Source organism: Panulirus ornatus, chromosome 35, assembly GCF_036320965.1.
Source record: "Panulirus ornatus isolate Po-2019 chromosome 35, ASM3632096v1, whole genome shotgun sequence".
NCBI classification, from domain to species: Eukaryota; Metazoa; Arthropoda; class Malacostraca; order Decapoda; family Palinuridae; genus Panulirus; species Panulirus ornatus.
This window is the reverse complement of record NC_092258.1, coordinates 19,165,299-19,182,937: the sequence shown is the minus strand read 5'-3', so window position 1 is coordinate 19,182,937 and position 17,639 is coordinate 19,165,299. Positions and strand designations below refer to the sequence as shown.

The window sequence follows — 17,639 nt, the reverse complement described above, 5'->3', positions numbered from 1 at the left end:
AGGAATAGTGGTTCCAACAATGTTGTATGGTTGCGAGGCATGGGCTATGGATAGAGTTGTGCGCAGGAGGATGGATGTGCTGGAAATGAGATGTTTGAGGACAATGTGTGGTGTGAGGTGGTTTGATCGAGTAAGTAACGTAAGGGTAAGAGAGAGTGTGGAAATAAAAAGAGCGTGGTTGAGAGAGCAGAAGAGGGTGTTTTGAAATGGTTCAGGCACATGGAGAGAATGAGTGAGGAAAGATTGACCAAGAGGATATATGTGTCGGAGGTGGAGGGAACGAGGAGAAGAGAGAGACCAAATTGGAGGTGGAAAGATGGAGTGAAAAAGATTTTGTGTGATAGGGGCCTGAACATGCAGGAGGGTGAAAGGAGGGCAAGGAATAGAGTGAATTGGAGCGATGTGGTATACCGGGGTTGACGTGCTGTCAGTGGATTGAATCAAGGCATGTGAAGCGTCTGGGGTAAACCATAGAAAGCTGTGTAGGTATGTATATTTGTGTGTGTGGACGTATGTATATACATGTGTATGGGGGTGGGTTGGGCCATTTCTTTCGTCTGTTTCCTTGCGCTACCTCGCAAATGCGGGAGACAGCGACAAAGCAAAAAAAAAAAAAAAAAAAAAAAAATGACTCATGGTGAGGTGCCTGACAGCTCGTCAACCCCGGTATACCACATCGATCCAATTCACTCTATTCCTTGCCCTCCTTTCACCCTCCTGCATGTTCAGGCCCCGATCACACAAAATCTTTTTCACTCCATCTTTCCACCTCCAATTTGGTCTCCCACTTCTCCTCGTTCCCTCCACCTCCGACACATATACCCTCTTGGTCAATCTTTCCTCACTCATTCTCTCCATGTGCCCAAACCATTTCAAAACACACTCTTCTGCTCTCTCAACCACGCTCTTTTTATTTCCACACATCTCTCTTACCCTTACGTTACTCACTCGATCAAACCACCTCACACCACACATTGTCCTCAAACATCTCATTTCCAGCACATCCATCCTCCTGCGCACAACTCTATCCATAGCCCATGCCTCGCAACCATACAACATTGTTGGAACCACTATTCCTTCAAACATACCCATTTTTTGCTTTCCGAGATAATGTTCTCGACTTCCACACATTCTTCAAGGCTCCCAGAATTTTCGCCCCCTCTCCCCACCCTATGATCCACTTCCGCTTCCATGGTTCCATCCTCTGCCAGATCCACTCCCAGATATCTAAAACACTTTACTTCCTCCAGTTTTTCTCCATTCAAACTTACCTCCCAATTGACTTGACCCTCAACCCCACTGTACCTAATAACCTTGCTCTTATTCACATTTACTCTTAACTTTCTTCTTTCACACACTTTACCAAACTCAGTCACCAGCTTCTGCAGTTTCTTACATGAATCAACCACCAGCGCTGTATTATCAGCGAACAACAACTGACTCACTTCCCAAGCTCTCTCATCCCCAACAGACTTCATACTTGCCCCTCTTTCCAAAACTCTTGCATTCACCTCCCTAACAACCCCATCCATGAACAAATTAAACAACCTTGGAGATATCACACACCCGTGCTGCAAACCTACATTCACTGAGAACCAATCACTTTCCTCTCTTCCTACACGTACACATGCCTTACATCCTCGATAAAAACTTTTCACTGCTTCTAACAACTTGCCTCCCACACCATATATTCTTAATACTTTCCACAGAGCATCTCTATCAACTCTATCATATGCCTTCTCCAGATCCATAAATGCTACATACAAATCCATTTGCTTTTCTAAGTATTTCTCACATACATTCTTCAAAGCAAACACCTGATCCACACATCCTCTACCACTTCTGAAACCACACTGCTCTTCCCCAATCTGATGCTCTGTACATGCCTTCTCCCTCTCAATCAATACCCTCCCATATAATTTACCAGGAATACTCAACAAACTTATACCTCTGTAATTTGAGCACTCACTCTCATCCCCTTTGCCTTTGTACAATGGCACTATGCACACATTCCGCCAATCCTCAGGCACATCACCATGAGTCATACATATATTAAATAACCTTACCAACCAGTCAATAATACAGTCACCCCCTTTTTTAATAAATTCCACTGCAATGCCATCCAAACCTGCTGCCTTGCCGGCTTTCATCTTCCGCAAAGCTTTTACTACCTCTTCGCTGTTTACCAAATCATTTTCCCTAACCCTCTCACTTTGCACACCACCTCGACCAAAACACCCTATATATATATATATATATATATATATATATATATATATATATATATATATAGGTGAAGAGCTTGTAGATTTATGTGCTGAAAAAGGACTGATGATTGGGAATACCTGGTTTAAAAAGCGAGATATACATAAGTATACTTATGTAAGTAGGAGAGATGGCCAGAGAGCGTTATTGGATTACGTGTTAATTGACAGGCGTGCGAAAGAGAGACTTTTGGATGTTAATGTGCTGAGAGGTGCAACTGGAGGGATGTCTGATCATTATCTTGTGGAGGCTAAGGTGAAGATTAGTATGGGTTTTCAGAAAAGAGGAGTGAATGTTGGGGTGAAGAAGGTGGTGAGAGTAAGTGAGCTTGGGAAGGAGACCTGTGTGGGGAAGTACCAGGAGAGACTGTGTACAGAATGGAAAAAGGTGAGAACAATGGAAGTAAGGGGAGTGGGGGAGGAATGGGATGTATTTAGGGAATCAGTGATGGATTGCGCAAAAGATGCTTGTGGCATGAGAAGAGTGGGAGGTGGGCTGTTTAGAAAGGGTAGTGAGTGGTGGGATGAAGAAGTAAGAGTATTAGTGAAAGAGAAGAGAGAGGCATTTGGACGATTTTTGCAGGGAAAAAATGCAATTGAGTGGGAGAAGTATAAAAGAAAGAGACAGGAGGTCAAGAGAAAGGTGCAAGAGGTGAAAAAAAGGGCAAATGAGAGTTGGGGTGAGAGACTATCAGTAAATTTTAGGGAGAATAAAAAGATGTTCTGGAAGGAGGTAAATAGGGTGCGTAAGACAAGGGAGCAAATGGGAACTTCAGTGAAGGGCGTAAATGGGGAGGTGATAACAAGTAGCGGTGATGTGAGAAGGAGATGGAATGAGTATTTTGAAGGTTTGTTAAATGTGTCTGATGACAGAGTGGCAGATATAGGGTGTTTGGGTCGAGGTGGTGTGCAAAGTGAGAGGGTTAGGGAAAATGATTTGGTAAACAGAGAAGAGGTAGTAAAAGCTTTGCGGAAGATGAAAGCCGGCAAGGCAGCAGGTTTGGATGGTATTGCAGTGGAATTTATTAAGAAAGGGGGTGACTGTATTGTTGACTGGTTGGTAAGGTTATTTAATGTATGTATGACTCATGGTGAGGTGCCTGAGGATTGGCGGAATGCGTGCGTAGTGCCATTGTACAAAGGCAAAGGGGATAAGAGTGAGTGCTCAAATTACAGAGGTATAAGTTTGTTGAGTATTCCTGGTAAATTATATGGGAGGGTATTGATTGAGAGGGTGAAGGCATGTACAGAGCATCAGATTGGGGAAGAGCAGTGCGGTTTCAGAAGTGGTAGAGGATGTGTGGATCAGGTGTTTGCTTTGAAGAATGTATGTGAGAAATACTTAGAAAAGCAAATGGATTTGTATGTAGCATTTATGGATCTGGAGAAGGCATATGATAGAGTTGATAGAGATGCTCTGTGGAAGGTATTAAGAATATATGGTGTGGGAGGCAAGTTGTTAGAAGCAGTGAAAAGTTTTTATCGAGGATGTAAGGCATGTGTACGTGTAGGAAGAGAGGAAAGTGATTGGTTCTCAGTGAATGTAGGTTTGCGGCAGGGGTGTGTGATGTCTCCATGGTTGTTTAATTTGTTTATGGATGGGGTTGTAAGGGAGGTAAATGCAAGAGTCCTGGAAAGAGGGGCAAGTATGAAGTCTGTTGTGGATGAGAGAGCTTGGGAAGTGAGTCAGTTGTTGTTCGCTGATGATACAGCGCTGGTGGCTGATTCATGTGAGAAACTGCAGAAGCTGGTGACTGAGTTTGGTAAAGTGTGTGGAAGAAGAAAGTTGAGAGTAAATGTGAATAAGAGCAAGGTTATTAGGTACAGTAGGGGTGAGGGTCAAGTCAATTGGGAGGTGAGTTTGAATGGAGAAAAACTGGAGGAAGTGAAGTGTTTTAGATATCTGGGAGTGGATCTGTCAGCGGATGGAACCATGGAAGCGGAAGTGGATCATAGGGTGGGGGAGGGGGCGAAAATTTTGGGAGCCTTGAAAAATGTGTGGAAGTCGAGAACATTATCTCGGAAAGCAAAAATGGGTATGTTTGAGGGAATAGTGGTTCCAACAATGTTGTATGGTTGCGAGGCGTGGGCTATGGATAGAGATGTGCGCAGGAGGATGGATGTGCTGGAAATGAGATGTTTGAGGACAATGTGTGGTGTGAGGTGGTTTGATCGAGTAAGTAACGTAAGGGTAAGAGAGATGTGTGGAAATAAAAAGAGCGTGGTTGAGAGAGCAGAAGAGGGTGTTTTGAAATGGTTTGGGCACATGGAGAGAATGAGTGAGGAAAGATTGACCAAGAGGATATATGTGTCGGAGGTGGAGGGAACGAGGAGAAGAGGGAGACCAAATTGGAGGTGGAAAGATGGAGTGAAAAAGATTTTGTGTGATCGGGGCCTGAACATGCAGGAGGGTGAAAGGAGGGCAAGAAATAGAGTGAATTGGAGTCATGTGGTATACAGGGGTTGACGTGCTGTCAGTGGATTGAAGCAAGGCATGTGAAGCGTCTGGGGTAAACCATGGAAAGCTGTGTAGGTATGTATATTTGCGTGTGTGGACGTGTGTATGTACATGTGTATGGGGGGGGGGTTGGGCCATTTCTTTCGTCTGTTTCCTTGCGCTACCTCGCAAACGCGGGAGACAGCGACAAAGTATAAAAAAAAAAAAAAAAAAAAAATATATATATATGTATATATTTATTTTTTTTTTTATTATACTTTGTCGCTGTCTCCCGTGTTTGCGAGGTAGCGCAAGGAAACAGACGAAAGAAATGGCCCAACCCCCCCCATACACATGTATATACATACGTCCACACACGCAAATATACATACCTACACAGTTTTCCATGGTTTACCCCAGACGCTTCACATGCCCTGCTTCAATCCACTGACAGCACGTCAACCCCGGTATACCACATCGCTCCAATTCACTCTATTCCTTGCCCTCCTTTCACCCTCCTGCATGTTCAGGCCCCAATCACACAAAATCTTTTTCACTCTGTCTTTCCACCTCCAATTTGGTCTCCCACTTCTCGTTCCCTCCACCTCCAACACATATATCCTCTTGGTCAATCTTTCCTCAATCATTCTCTCCATGTGCCCAAACCATTTCAAAACACCCTCTTCTGCTCTCTCAACCACGCTCTTTTTATTTCCACACATCTCTCTTACCCTTACATCACTTACTTGATCAAACCACCTCACACCACACATTGTCCTCAAACATCTCATTTCCAGCGCATCCATCCTCCTGCGCACAACTCTATCCATAGCCCACGCCTCGCAACCATACAACATTGTTGGAACCACTATTCCTTCAAACATACCCATTTTTGCTTTCCGAGATAATGTTCTCGACTTCCACACATTCTTCAAGGCTCCCAGAATTTTCGCCCCCTCCCCCACCCTATGATCCACTTCCGCTTCCATGGTTCCATCCGCTGCCAGATCCACTCCCAGATATCTAAAACACTTTACTTCCTCCAGTTTTTCTCCATTCAAACTCACCTCCCAATTGACTTGACCCTCAACCCCACTGTACCTAATAAACTTGCTCTTATTCACATTTACTCTTAACTTTCTTCTTTCACACACTTTACCAAACTCAGTCACCAGCTTCTGCAGTTTCTCACATGAATCAGCCACCAGCGCTGTATTATCAGCGAACAACAACTGACTCACTTCCCAAGCTCTCTCATCCCCAACAGACTTCATACTTGCCCCTCTTTCCAAAACTCTTGCATTCACCTCCCTAACAACCCCATCCATAAACAAATTAAACAACCATGGAGACATCACACACCCCTGCCGCAAACCTACATTCACTGAGAACCAATCAATTTCCTCTCTTCCTACACGTACACATGCCTTACATCCTCGGTAAAAACTTTTCACTGCTTCTAACAACTTGCCTCCCACACCATATATTCTTAATACCTTCCACAGAGCATCTCTATCAACTCTTATCATATGCCTTCTCCAGATCCATAAATGCTACATACATATCCATTTGCTTTTCTAAGTATTTCTCACATACATTTTTCAAAGCAAACACCTGATCCACACATCCTCTACCACTTCTGAAACCACACTGCTCTTCCCCAATCTGATGCTCTGTACATTCCTTCTCCCTCTCAATCAATACCCTCCTATATAATTTACCAGGAATACTCAACAAACTTATACCTCTGTAATTTGAGCACTCACTCTTATCCCCTTTGCCTTTGTACAATGGCACTATGCACACATTCCGCCAATCCTCAGGCACATCACCATGAGTCATTCATATATCAAATAACCTTACCAACCAGTCAATTATACAGTCACCCCCTTTTTTAATAAATTCCACTGCAATACCTTCCAAACCTGCTGCCTTGCCGGCTTTCATCTTCCACAAAGCTTTTACTACCTCTTCGCTGTTTACCAAATCATTTTCCCTAACCCTGTCACTTTGCACACCACCTCGACCAAAACACCCTATATCTATATATATATATATATATATATATATATATATATATATATATATATATAGTATATATATATGATAGAATGTAAGAAAGTAAATTCTGGATTAATATGGGTAAAACTGAAAGTTGATGGAGAGAGATGGGTGATTATTGGTGCATATGCACCTGGGCATGAGAAGAAAGATCATGAGAGGCAAGTGTTTTGGGAGCAGCTGAATGAGTGTGTTAGTGGTTTTGATGCGCGAGACCGGGTTATAGTGATGGGTGATTTGAATGCAAAGGTGAGTAATGTGGCAGTTGAGGGAATAATTGGTATATATGGGGTGTTCAGTGTTGTAAATGGAAATGGTGAAGAGCTTGTAGATTTATGTGCTGAAAAAGGACTGATGATTGGGAATACCTGGTTTAAAAAGCGAGATATACATAAGTATACTTATGTAAGTAGGAGAGATGGCCAGAGAGCGTTATTGGATTACGTGTTAATTGACAGGCGCGCGAAAGAGAGAATTTTGGATGTTAATGTGGTGAGAGGTGCAACTGGAGGGATGTCTGATCATTATCTTGTGGAGGCTAAGGTGAAGATTTGTATGGGTTTTCAGAAAAGAAGTGTGAATGTTGGGGTGAAGAGGGTGGTGAGAGTAAGTGAGCTTGGGAAGGAGACTTGTGTGAGGAAGTACCAGGAGAGACTGAGTACAGAATGGAAAAAGGTGAGAACAATGGAAGTAAGGGGAGTGGGGGAGGAATGGGATGTATTTAGGGAATCAGTGATGGATTGCGCAAAAGATGCTTGTGGCATGAGAAGAGTGGGAGGTGGGTTGATTAGAAAGGGTAGTGAGTGGTGGGATGAAGAAGTAAGAGTATTAGTGAAAGAGAAGAGAGAGGCATTTGGACGATTTTTGCCGGGAAAAAATGCAATTGAGTTGGAGATGTATAAAAGAAAGAGACAGGAGGTCAAGAGAAAGGTGCAAGAGGTGAAAAAAAGGGCATATGAGAGTTGGGGTGAGAGAGTATCATTAAATTTTAGGGAGATTAAAAAGAAGTTTTGGAAGGAGGTAAATAAAGTGCTAAGACAAGGGAGCAAATGGGAACTTCAGTGAAGGGCGCAAATGGGGAGGTGATAACAAGTAGTGGTGATATGAGAAGGAGATGGAGTGAGTATTTTGAAGGTTTGTTGAATGTGTTTGATGATAGAGTGGCAGATATAGGGTGTTTTGGTCGAGGTGGTGTGCAAAGTGAGAGGGTTAGGGAAAATGATTTGGTAAACAGAGAAGAGGTAGTAAAAGCTTTGTGGAAGATGAAAGCCGGCAAGGCAGCAGGTTTGGATGGTATTGCAGTGGAATTTATTAAAAAAGGGGGTGACTGTATTGTTGACTGGTTGGTAAGGTTATTTAATGTATGTATGACTCATGGTGAGGTGCCTGAGGATTGGCGGAATGTGTGCATAGTGCCATTGTACAAAGGCAAAGGGGATAAGAGTGAGTGCTCAAATTACAGAGGTATAAGTTTGTTGAGTATTCCTGGTAAATTATATGGGAGGATATTGATTGAGAGGGTGAAGGCATGTACAGAGCATCAGATTGGGGAAGAGCAGTGTGGTTTCAGAAGTGGTAGAGGATGTGTGGATCAGGTGTTTGCTTTGAAGAATGTATGTGAGAAATACTTAGAAAAGCAAATGGATTTGTATGTAGCATTTATGGATCTGGAGAAGGCATATGATAGAGTTGATAGAGATGCTCTGTGGAAGGTATTAAGAATATATGGTGTGGGAGGCAAGTTGTTAGAAGCAGTGAAAAGTTTTTATCGAGGATGTAAGGCATGTGTACGTGTAGGAAGAGAGGAAAGTGATTGGTTCTCAGTGAATGTAGGTTTGCGGCAGGGGTGTGTGATGTCTCCAAACAAAATTTGTTTATGGATGGGGTTGTTAGGGAGGTGAATGCAAGAGTTTTGGAAAGAGGGGCAAGTATGAAGTCTGTTGGGGATGAGAGAGCTTGGGAAGTGAGTCAGTTGTTGTTCGCTGATGATACAGCGCTGGTGGCTGATTCATGTGAGAAACTGCAGAAGCTGGTGACTGAGTTTGGTAAAGTGTGTGAAAGAAGAAAGTTAAGAGTAAATGTGAATAAGAGCAAGGTTATTAGGTACAGTAGGGTTGAGGGTCAAGTCAATTGGGAGGTGAGTTTGAATGGAGAAAAACTGGAGGAAGTGAAGTGTTTTAGATATCTGGGAGTGGATCTGGCAGCGGATGGAACCATGGAAGCGGAAGTGGATCATAGGGTGGGGGAGGGGGTGAAAATTCTGGGAGCCTTGAAGAATGTGTGGAAGTCGAGAACATTATCTCGGAAAGCAAAAATGGGTATGTTTGAAGGAATAGTGGTTCCAACAATGTTGTATGGTTGCGAGGCGTGGGCTATGGATAGAGTTGTGCGCAGGAGGATGGATGTGCTGGAAATGAGATGTTTGAGGACAATGTGTGGTGTGAGGTGGTTTGATCGAGTAAGTAACGTAATGGTAAGAGAGATGTGTGGAAATAAAAAGAGCGTGGTTGAGAGAGCAGAAGAGGGTGTTTTGAAATGGTTCGGGCACATGGAGAGAATGAGTGAGGAAAGATTGACCAAGAGAATATATGTGTCAGAGGTGGAGGGAACGAGGAGAAGAGGGAGACCAAATTGGAGGTGGAAAGATGGAGTGAAAAAGATTTTGTGTGATCGGGGCCTGAACATGCAGGAGGGTGAAAGGAGGGCAAGGAATAGAGTGAATTGGAGCGATGTGGTATACCGGGGTTGACGTGCTGTCAGTGGATTGAATCAAGGCATGTGAAGTGTCTGGGGTAAACCATGGAAAGCTGTGTAGGTATGTATATTTGCGTGTGTGGACGTATGTATATACATTTGTATGGGGGTGGGTTGGGCCATTTCTTTCGTCTGTTTCCTTGCGCTACCTTGCAAACGCAGGGAGACAGCGACAAAGCAAGGAAACAGACGAAAGAAATGGCCCAACCCACCCCCATACACATGTATATACATACGTCCACACACGCAAATATACATACCTACACAGCTTTCCATGGTTTACCCCAGACGCTTCACATGCCTTGATTCAATCCACTGACAGCACGTCAACCCCGGTATACCACATCGCTCCAATTCACTCTATTCCTTGCCCTCCTTTCACCCTCCTGCATGTTCAGGCCCCGATCACACAAAATCTTTTTCACTCCATCTTTCCACCTCCAATTTGGTCTCCCTCTTCTCCTCGTTCCCTCCACCTCCGACACATATATTCTCTTGGTCAATCTTTCCTCACTCATTCTCTCCATGTGCCCGAACCATTTCAAAACACCCTCTTCTGCTCTCTCAACCACGCTCTTTTTATTTCCACACATCTCTCTTACCCTTACGTTACTTACTCGATCATACCACCTCACACCACACATTGTCCTCAAACATCTCATTTCCAGCACATCCAACCTCCTGCGCACAACTCTATCCATAGCCCACGCCTCGCAACCATACAACATTGTTGGAACCACTATTCCTTCAAACATACCCATTTTTGCTTTCCGAGATAATGTTTTCGACTTCCACACATTCTTTAAGGCTCCCAGAATTTTCGCCCCCTCCCCCGCCCTATGATCCACTTCCACTTCCATGGTTCCATCCGCTGCCAGATCCACTCCCAGATATCTAAAACACTTTACTTCTTCCAGTTTTTCTCCATTCAAACTTACCTCCCAATTGACTTGACCCTCAACCCTACTGTACCTAATAACCTTGCTCTTATTCACATTTACTCTTAACTTTCTTCTTTCACACACTTTACCAAACTCAGTCACCAGCCTCTGCAGTTTCTCACATGAATCAGCCACCAGCGCTGTATCATCAGTGAACAACAACTGACTCACTTCCTAAGCTCTCTCATCCCCAACAGACTTCATACTTGCCCCTCTTTCCAAAACTCTTGCATTCACCTCCCTAACCACCCCATCCATAAACAAATTAAACAACCATGGAGACATCACACACCCCTGCCGCAAACCTACATTCACTTAGAACCGATCACTTTCCTCTTTTCCTATACGTACACATGCTTTACATCCTTGATAAAAACTTTTCACTGCTTCTAACAACATGCCTCCCACACTGTATATTCTTAATACCATCCACAGAGCATCTCAGTTAACTCTATCATATGCCTTCTCCAGATCCATAAAAGCTACATACAAATCCATTTGCTTTTCTAAGTATTTCTCACATACATTCTTCAAAGCAAACACCTGATCCACACATCCTCTACCACTTCTGAAACCACACTGCTCTTCCCCAATCTGATGCTCTGTACATGCCTTCACCCTCTCAATCAGTACCCTCCCATATAATTTACCAGGAATACTCAACAAACTTATACCTCTGTAGTTTGAGCACTCACTCTCATCCCCTTTGCCTTTGTACAATGGCACTATGCACGCATTCTACCAATCCTCAGGCACTTCACCATGAATCATACTTACATTAAATAAACTTACCAACCAGTCAACAATACAGTCACCCCCTTTTTTAATAAATAATACCTCTTCTCTGTTTACCAAATCATTTTCCCTAATCCTCTCACTTTGCACACCTCCTCGACCAAAACACCCTATATCTGCCACTCTATCGTCAAACACATTCAACAAACCTTCAAAATACTCACTCCATCTCCTCACATCACCACTACTTGTTATCACCTCCCCATTAGCCCCTTCACTGAAGTTCCCATTTGCTCCCTTGTCTTATGCACTTTATTTACCTCCTTCCAAAACATTTTTTTATTCTCCCTAAAATTTAATAATACTCTCTCACCCCAACTGTCATTTGCCCTCTTTTTCACCTCATGCACCTTTCTCTTGACCTCCTGCCTCTTTCTTTTATATATCTTCCAGTCATTTGCATTATATCCCTGCAAAAATCGTCCAAATGCCTCTCTCTTTTCTTTTACTAATAATCTTACTTCTTCATCCCACCACTCGCTACCTTTTCTAATCTGCCCACCTCCTACGCTCCCCATGCCACAAGCATATTTTGTGCAGGCCATCACTGCTTCCCTAAATACATCCCATTCCTCCCCAACTCCCATTACATCATGTGTTCTCACCTTTTTCCATTCTGTAATCAGTCTCCCTTGGTACTTCCTCACACAAGTCTCCTTCCGAAGCTCACTTACTCTCTCACCACTCTCTTCACCCCAACATTCTTTCTTCTTTTCTGAAAACCTCTACAAATCTTCACCTTCGCCTCCACAAGATAATGATCAGACCTCCCTCCAGTTGCACCTCACAGCACATTAACATCCAAAAGTCTCTCTTTTGTGTGCCTATCGATTAACATGTAAGCCAATAATGCTCTCTAGCCATCTCTCCTACTTACATACGTATACTTATGTATATCTGTCTTTTTAAACTAGGTGTTCCCAATCACCGGTCCTTTTTCAGCACCTAAATCTACAAGCTCTTCACCATTTCCATTTACAATACTGTGCACCCCATGTACACCAATTATTCCCTCAACTGCCACATTTCTCACCTTTGCATTAAAATCACCCCGTCACTATAACCTGGTCTCGTGCATGAAAACTAATAACACACTCACTCGGCTTTTCCCAAAACACTTGCCTCTCATTATCTTTCTTCTCATGCCCAGGTGCATATGCACCAATAATCAACCATCTCTCTCCATCCACTTTAAGTTTTACTAATATTAGTCTAGAGTTTACTTTCTCACACTCTGTCACGTACTCCCATCACTCCTGCTTCAGGAGTAGTGCTATCCTTCCCTTGCTCTTGTCCTCTCACTAACTCGTGATTTTACTCCCAAGACATTCCCAAACCACTCTTCCCCTTTACCCTTAAGCGTCGTTTCACTCAGAGCTGAAACATACTACCTATCTCTCCTTTTTTCTCATCTTGGCTACAGCCACACACATTTAGACACCTCAATCTGAGCCCTCGAGCACTCCCCGTGTGACTCCTTCTGTTTCCCCTTTTAGAAAGTTAAAATACAAGGAGGGGTGGTTTTCTAGACCCCCATTCCTATCCCCTTTAGTTGCCTTCAACAACATGTGAGGAATGTGTGGGAAGAATTCTTTCTCCCCTACACATATATATACATATATATACATTTCAACATATTCATAATATATGCATACACAGATGTATACATATATACATGTGTACATATTCATACCTGCTACCTTCATCCATTCCCGTCGCCACCCTGCCACACATGAAATCACCCCCCCCCCCTTCCCCCACCAGTGAGGTAGCACCAGGAAACGACATAAATGGCCACATTCATTCCCTCTTAGTCTCTAGCTATTATGTGTAATGCACTGAAACCACAACTCCCTTTCTACATCCAGGCCGCACAGACCTTTCCATGATTTACCCCAGTTGCTTCACATGCCCGGGTTCAAACCATTGGTAGCATGTCGATCCCGATATACCACATCATTCCAATTCACTCTATTCCTTGCACGCCTTTCACCCTCCTGTATGTTCAGACCCTGATCAATCAAAATCTTTTTCACTCCATCCTTCCCCCTCACATTTGGTCTCCTGTTTCTCCGTCTTCCCTTTAACTCTGACTCGTATATTCTCTCTGTCTGTCTTTTCTCGCTCATTCTCTCCATTCTCTCAACACACCTTCTTCTGCTCTCCCAGCCACACTCTTTTTATTACCAGACTTCTCTCTTACCCTTTCATTACATTTCTCGATCAAACCACTTCACAACACTTATTTTCCTTAAACATCTATTCCCAATACATCCACCCTCCTCTGCACAACCCTATCTATAGCCCATGCCTCACAACTATATAAAATTTTCAGAACCACTGTTCCTTTGCTGTCCGAGATAACGTTCACACCTTCCACACATTTTTCAACACTCCCAGAACCTTTGTCCCCTCCCCCCACCCTGTGATTTGCTTCCTCTTCCATGGTTCCATCTGCTGCTAAGTCCACTCCCAGATATCTAAAACACTTCACCTCCACCAGTTTTTCTCCATTTAAACTTAACCTCCTAATTAACTTGTCCCTCAACCCTAATGAACCTAATTACCTAGCTCGTATTCACTTTTACTCTCAACTTTCTTCTTTCACACACTTTACCAAACTCAGTCATCAACTTAATAATATTGTATTGATATTATATTAATCATATTATAACATATGTTTCAATATTTTTTCTTTCATTTTTCTAGTTCAGGGCACCAGTACCACTCTTGGAATTACTACCATGACAACTTTGGTATTTATGATGATGATCCTGAAATTATCACCCTGAACAAGGCTGACTTCGGTGAGTACAATGTTGCTGATAAAATGAATTTTATGCTAAGAAAAAAATGTCAAAATATTTGCACTGCAACCCGTTATCAGTGCTTGTTTTCTTTTTAAATTAATGTAAATATTCCCAGGGAAAGGGATGGGAGTGGGGGCTAAAAACCCTCCCCTTCTCGTATTTTAACTTTCTAAAAAGGGAAACAGGAGTCATGCAGGGAGTGTTCAACCTCCTCGAAGGCTCAGATTGGGGTGTTTAGATGTGTTTGGATGTAACCAAAATGAGAAAAAAGAGAGACAGGTAGTATGTTTGAGGAAAGGAACCTGGATGTTTTGGCTGTGAGTGAAACGAAGCTCAAGGGTAAAGGGGAAGAGTGGTTTGGGAATGTTTTGGGAGTAAAGTCAGGGGTTTGTGAGAGGACAAGAGCAAGGGAAGGAGTAGCACTGCTCCTGAAAAAGGAGTTGTGGGAGTATGTGATAGAGTGTAAGAAAGTAAACTCTAGATTGATATGCATAAAACTGAAAGTGGATGGAGAGAGATGGGTGATTAGTGGTGCCTATGCACCTGGGCATGAGAATAAAGATCATGAGAAGCAAGTGTTTTAGGAGCAGATGAGTGAGTGCGTTAGTAGTTTTGATGCACGAGACCGGGTTGTAGTAATGGGTGATTTGAATGCTAAGGTGAGTAATGCGGCAGTTGAGGGAATAATGGTGTACATGGGGTGTTCAGTGTTGTAAATGGAAATGGTGAAGAGCGTGTGGATTTGTGTGCTGAAAAAGGACTGGTGATAGGGAATACCTGGTTTAAAATCAGATATATACATAAGTATACATATGTAAGTAGGAGAGATCAGTAGAGAGCGTTATTGGATTACGTGTTAATTGATAGGCATGTGAAAGAGAGACTTTTGGATGTTAATGTGCTGAGAGGTGCAACTGGAAGGATGTCTGATCATTATCTTTTGGAGGGGAAGTTGAAGATTTGTAGAGGTTTTCAGAAAAGAGGAGAGAATGTTGGGGTGAAGAGAGTTGTGAGAGTAAGTGAGCTTGGGAAGGAGACTTGTGTGAGGAAGTATGAGGAGAGACTGAGTGCAGACTGGAAAAAGGTTAGAGCAAAGGATGTAAGGGGAGTGGGAAGAATGGGATGTATTTAGGGAAACAGTGATGGCTTGCGCAAAAGATGCTTGTGGCATGAGAAGTATGGGAGAAGGGCAGATAAGAAAGGGTAGTGAATGGTGGGATGAAGAAGTAAGATTACTTGTGAAAGAGAAGAGACAGGCATTTGGAAGTATTTTGCAGGGAAATCGTGCAAATGACTGGGAGATGTATAAAAGAAAGAGGCAGGTGGTCAAGGGAAAGGTGCAAGAGGTGAAAAAGAGAGCAAACGAGAGTTGGGGTGATAGAGTATCCTTAAATTTTGAGGAGAATAAAAAGATGTTTTGGAAGGAGGTAAATAAAGTGCATAAGACAAGAGAACAAATGGGAACATTGGTGAAGGGGACTATTGGGGAGGTGATAAGAAGTAGTGGTGATGTGAGGAGATGGAGTGAGTATTTTGAAGGTTTGTTGAATGTGTTTGATGATAGAGTGGCAGGTATAGGGTGTTTTGGTCAAGGTGGTGTGCGAAATGAGAGGGTTAGGGAGAATGATTTGGTAAACAAAGAAGAGGTAGTAAGAGCTTTGCAGAAGATGAAAGGCAGCAAGGCAGTGGGTTTGGATGGTATTGCAGTGGAATATATTGATAAAGGGGGTGACTGTGTTGTTGACTGGTTGTTAAGGATATGTAATGTATGTATGACTCATGGTGAGGTGCCTGAGGATTGGCGGAATGCATTCATTGCGCCTTTGTACAAAGGCAAAGGGGATAAATGTGAGTGCTCAAATTACAGAGGTATAAGTTTGTTGAGTATTCCTGGGAAATTATATGGGAGGATATTGATTGAGAGGGTGAAAGCATGTACAGAGCATCAGATTGGGGAAGAGCAGGGTGGTTTCAGAAGTGGTAAAGGATGTGTGGATCAGGTGTTTGCTTTGAAGAATGTATGTGAGAAATACTTAAAAAAGCAAATGGATTTGTATGTAGCATTTATGGATCTAGAGAAGGCATGTGATAGAGTTGCTCTTTGGAAGGTATTAAGAATATATGGTGTGGGAGGCCAGTTGCTAGAGGCAGTGAGAAGTTTTTATCGAGGATGTAAGGAATGTGTACGAGTAGGAAGAGAGGAAGGTGATTGGTTCTCAGTGAATGTAGGTTTGTGGCAGGGGTGCGTGATGTCTCCATGGTTGTTTAATTTGTTTATGGATGGGATTGTTAGGGAGGTGAATGGAAGAGTTTTGGCGAGAGGGGCAAGTTTGCAGTCTGTTGTGGATGAGAGGTCTTGGGAAGTGAGTCAGTTGTTGTTCGCTTATGATACAGTATGCGCTGATGGCTGATTTATGTGAGAAACTGCCGAAGCTGGTGACTGAGTTTGGTAAAGTGTGTGAAAAAAGAAAGCTGAGTAAATGTGAATAAGAGCAAGGTTATTAGGTACAGTAGAGTTGATGGATAAGTCAGTTGGGAAATTAGTTTGAATGGAAAAAAACTGGAGGAAGCAAAGTGTTTTAGATATCTGGGAATGGATTTGGCAGTGGATGGAAGCAGAAGTGAGTTACAGGTTGGGGGAGGGGTGAAAGTTCTAGGGGGATTGAAAAATGTGTGGAAGGTGACGTTATCTCAGAAAGCAAAAATGGGTATGTTTAAAGAATAGTGGTTCCAACAATGTTATATGGTTGCGAGGCATGGGATGTAGATAGAGATGTCTGGAGGAGGATGGGTGTGTTGGAAATGAGATGTTTGAGGACAGTATGTGGTGTGAGGTGGTTTGATCGAGTAAGTAATGAAAGGGTAAGAAAGATGTGTGGTAATAAAAAGAGTGTGCTTGGGAGAGCGGATGAGGGTATTTTGAAGTGGTTTGGTCACATGGAGAGAATGAATGAGGAAAGATTGACAAAGAGGATATGTGTGTCAGAGGTGGAGGGAATGAGAAGTGGGAGACCAATTGGAGGTTGAAAGATGAGGTGAAAAAGATTTTTAGTGATCGGGGACTGAACATGCAGGAGGGTGAAAGGCGTGCAGGAAATAGAGTGAATTGGAACAATGTGGTATATTGGGGTCGACGTGCTGTCAATGGATTGAACTAGGGCATGTGAAGCGTCTGGGGTAAAACATGGAAAGCTTTGTGGGGCCTGGATGTGTAAAGGGAGCTGTGGTTTCGGTGCATTATACATGACAGCTAGAGACTGAGTGTGAATGAATGTGGCCTTTGTTGTCTTTTCCCAGTGCTACCTCGCACACATGCTGGGGGGGGGGGTGCCATTTCATGTGCGGCGGGTTGGCGGCGGGAATGCATACTTACCTCTCTCTTCAAAACTCTTACATTCACCTCCCTAACATCCCCATCCATAATCAAATTAAACAACCATGGAGACATCATGCACCCCTACCGCAAACCTACTTTCAGTGGCAACCATTCACTTTCCCCTCTTCCTACTCGTGCACGTTCCTTACATCCTCAATAAAACCTTTTCACTGGTTCTAGCAACTTGCCTCCCATACCATA

At 43.1% G+C, this 17,639-nt stretch overlaps 1 protein-coding gene across 1 annotated transcript in view; it reads left to right on the top strand.

Annotated features, from left to right (window-relative positions):
* The window catches only part of LOC139760195 (dnaJ homolog subfamily C member 10-like), a 590,762-nt gene that overhangs the window by 109,142 nt on the left and 463,981 nt on the right, over positions 1 to 17,639 (top strand). Inside the window, exon 4 of the mRNA XM_071683129.1 lies at positions 13,962 to 14,059. Within this exon, the coding sequence (XP_071539230.1) occupies positions 13,962 to 14,059 (98 nt within the window). The remainder of the gene's footprint in view (positions 1 to 13,961; positions 14,060 to 17,639) is intronic.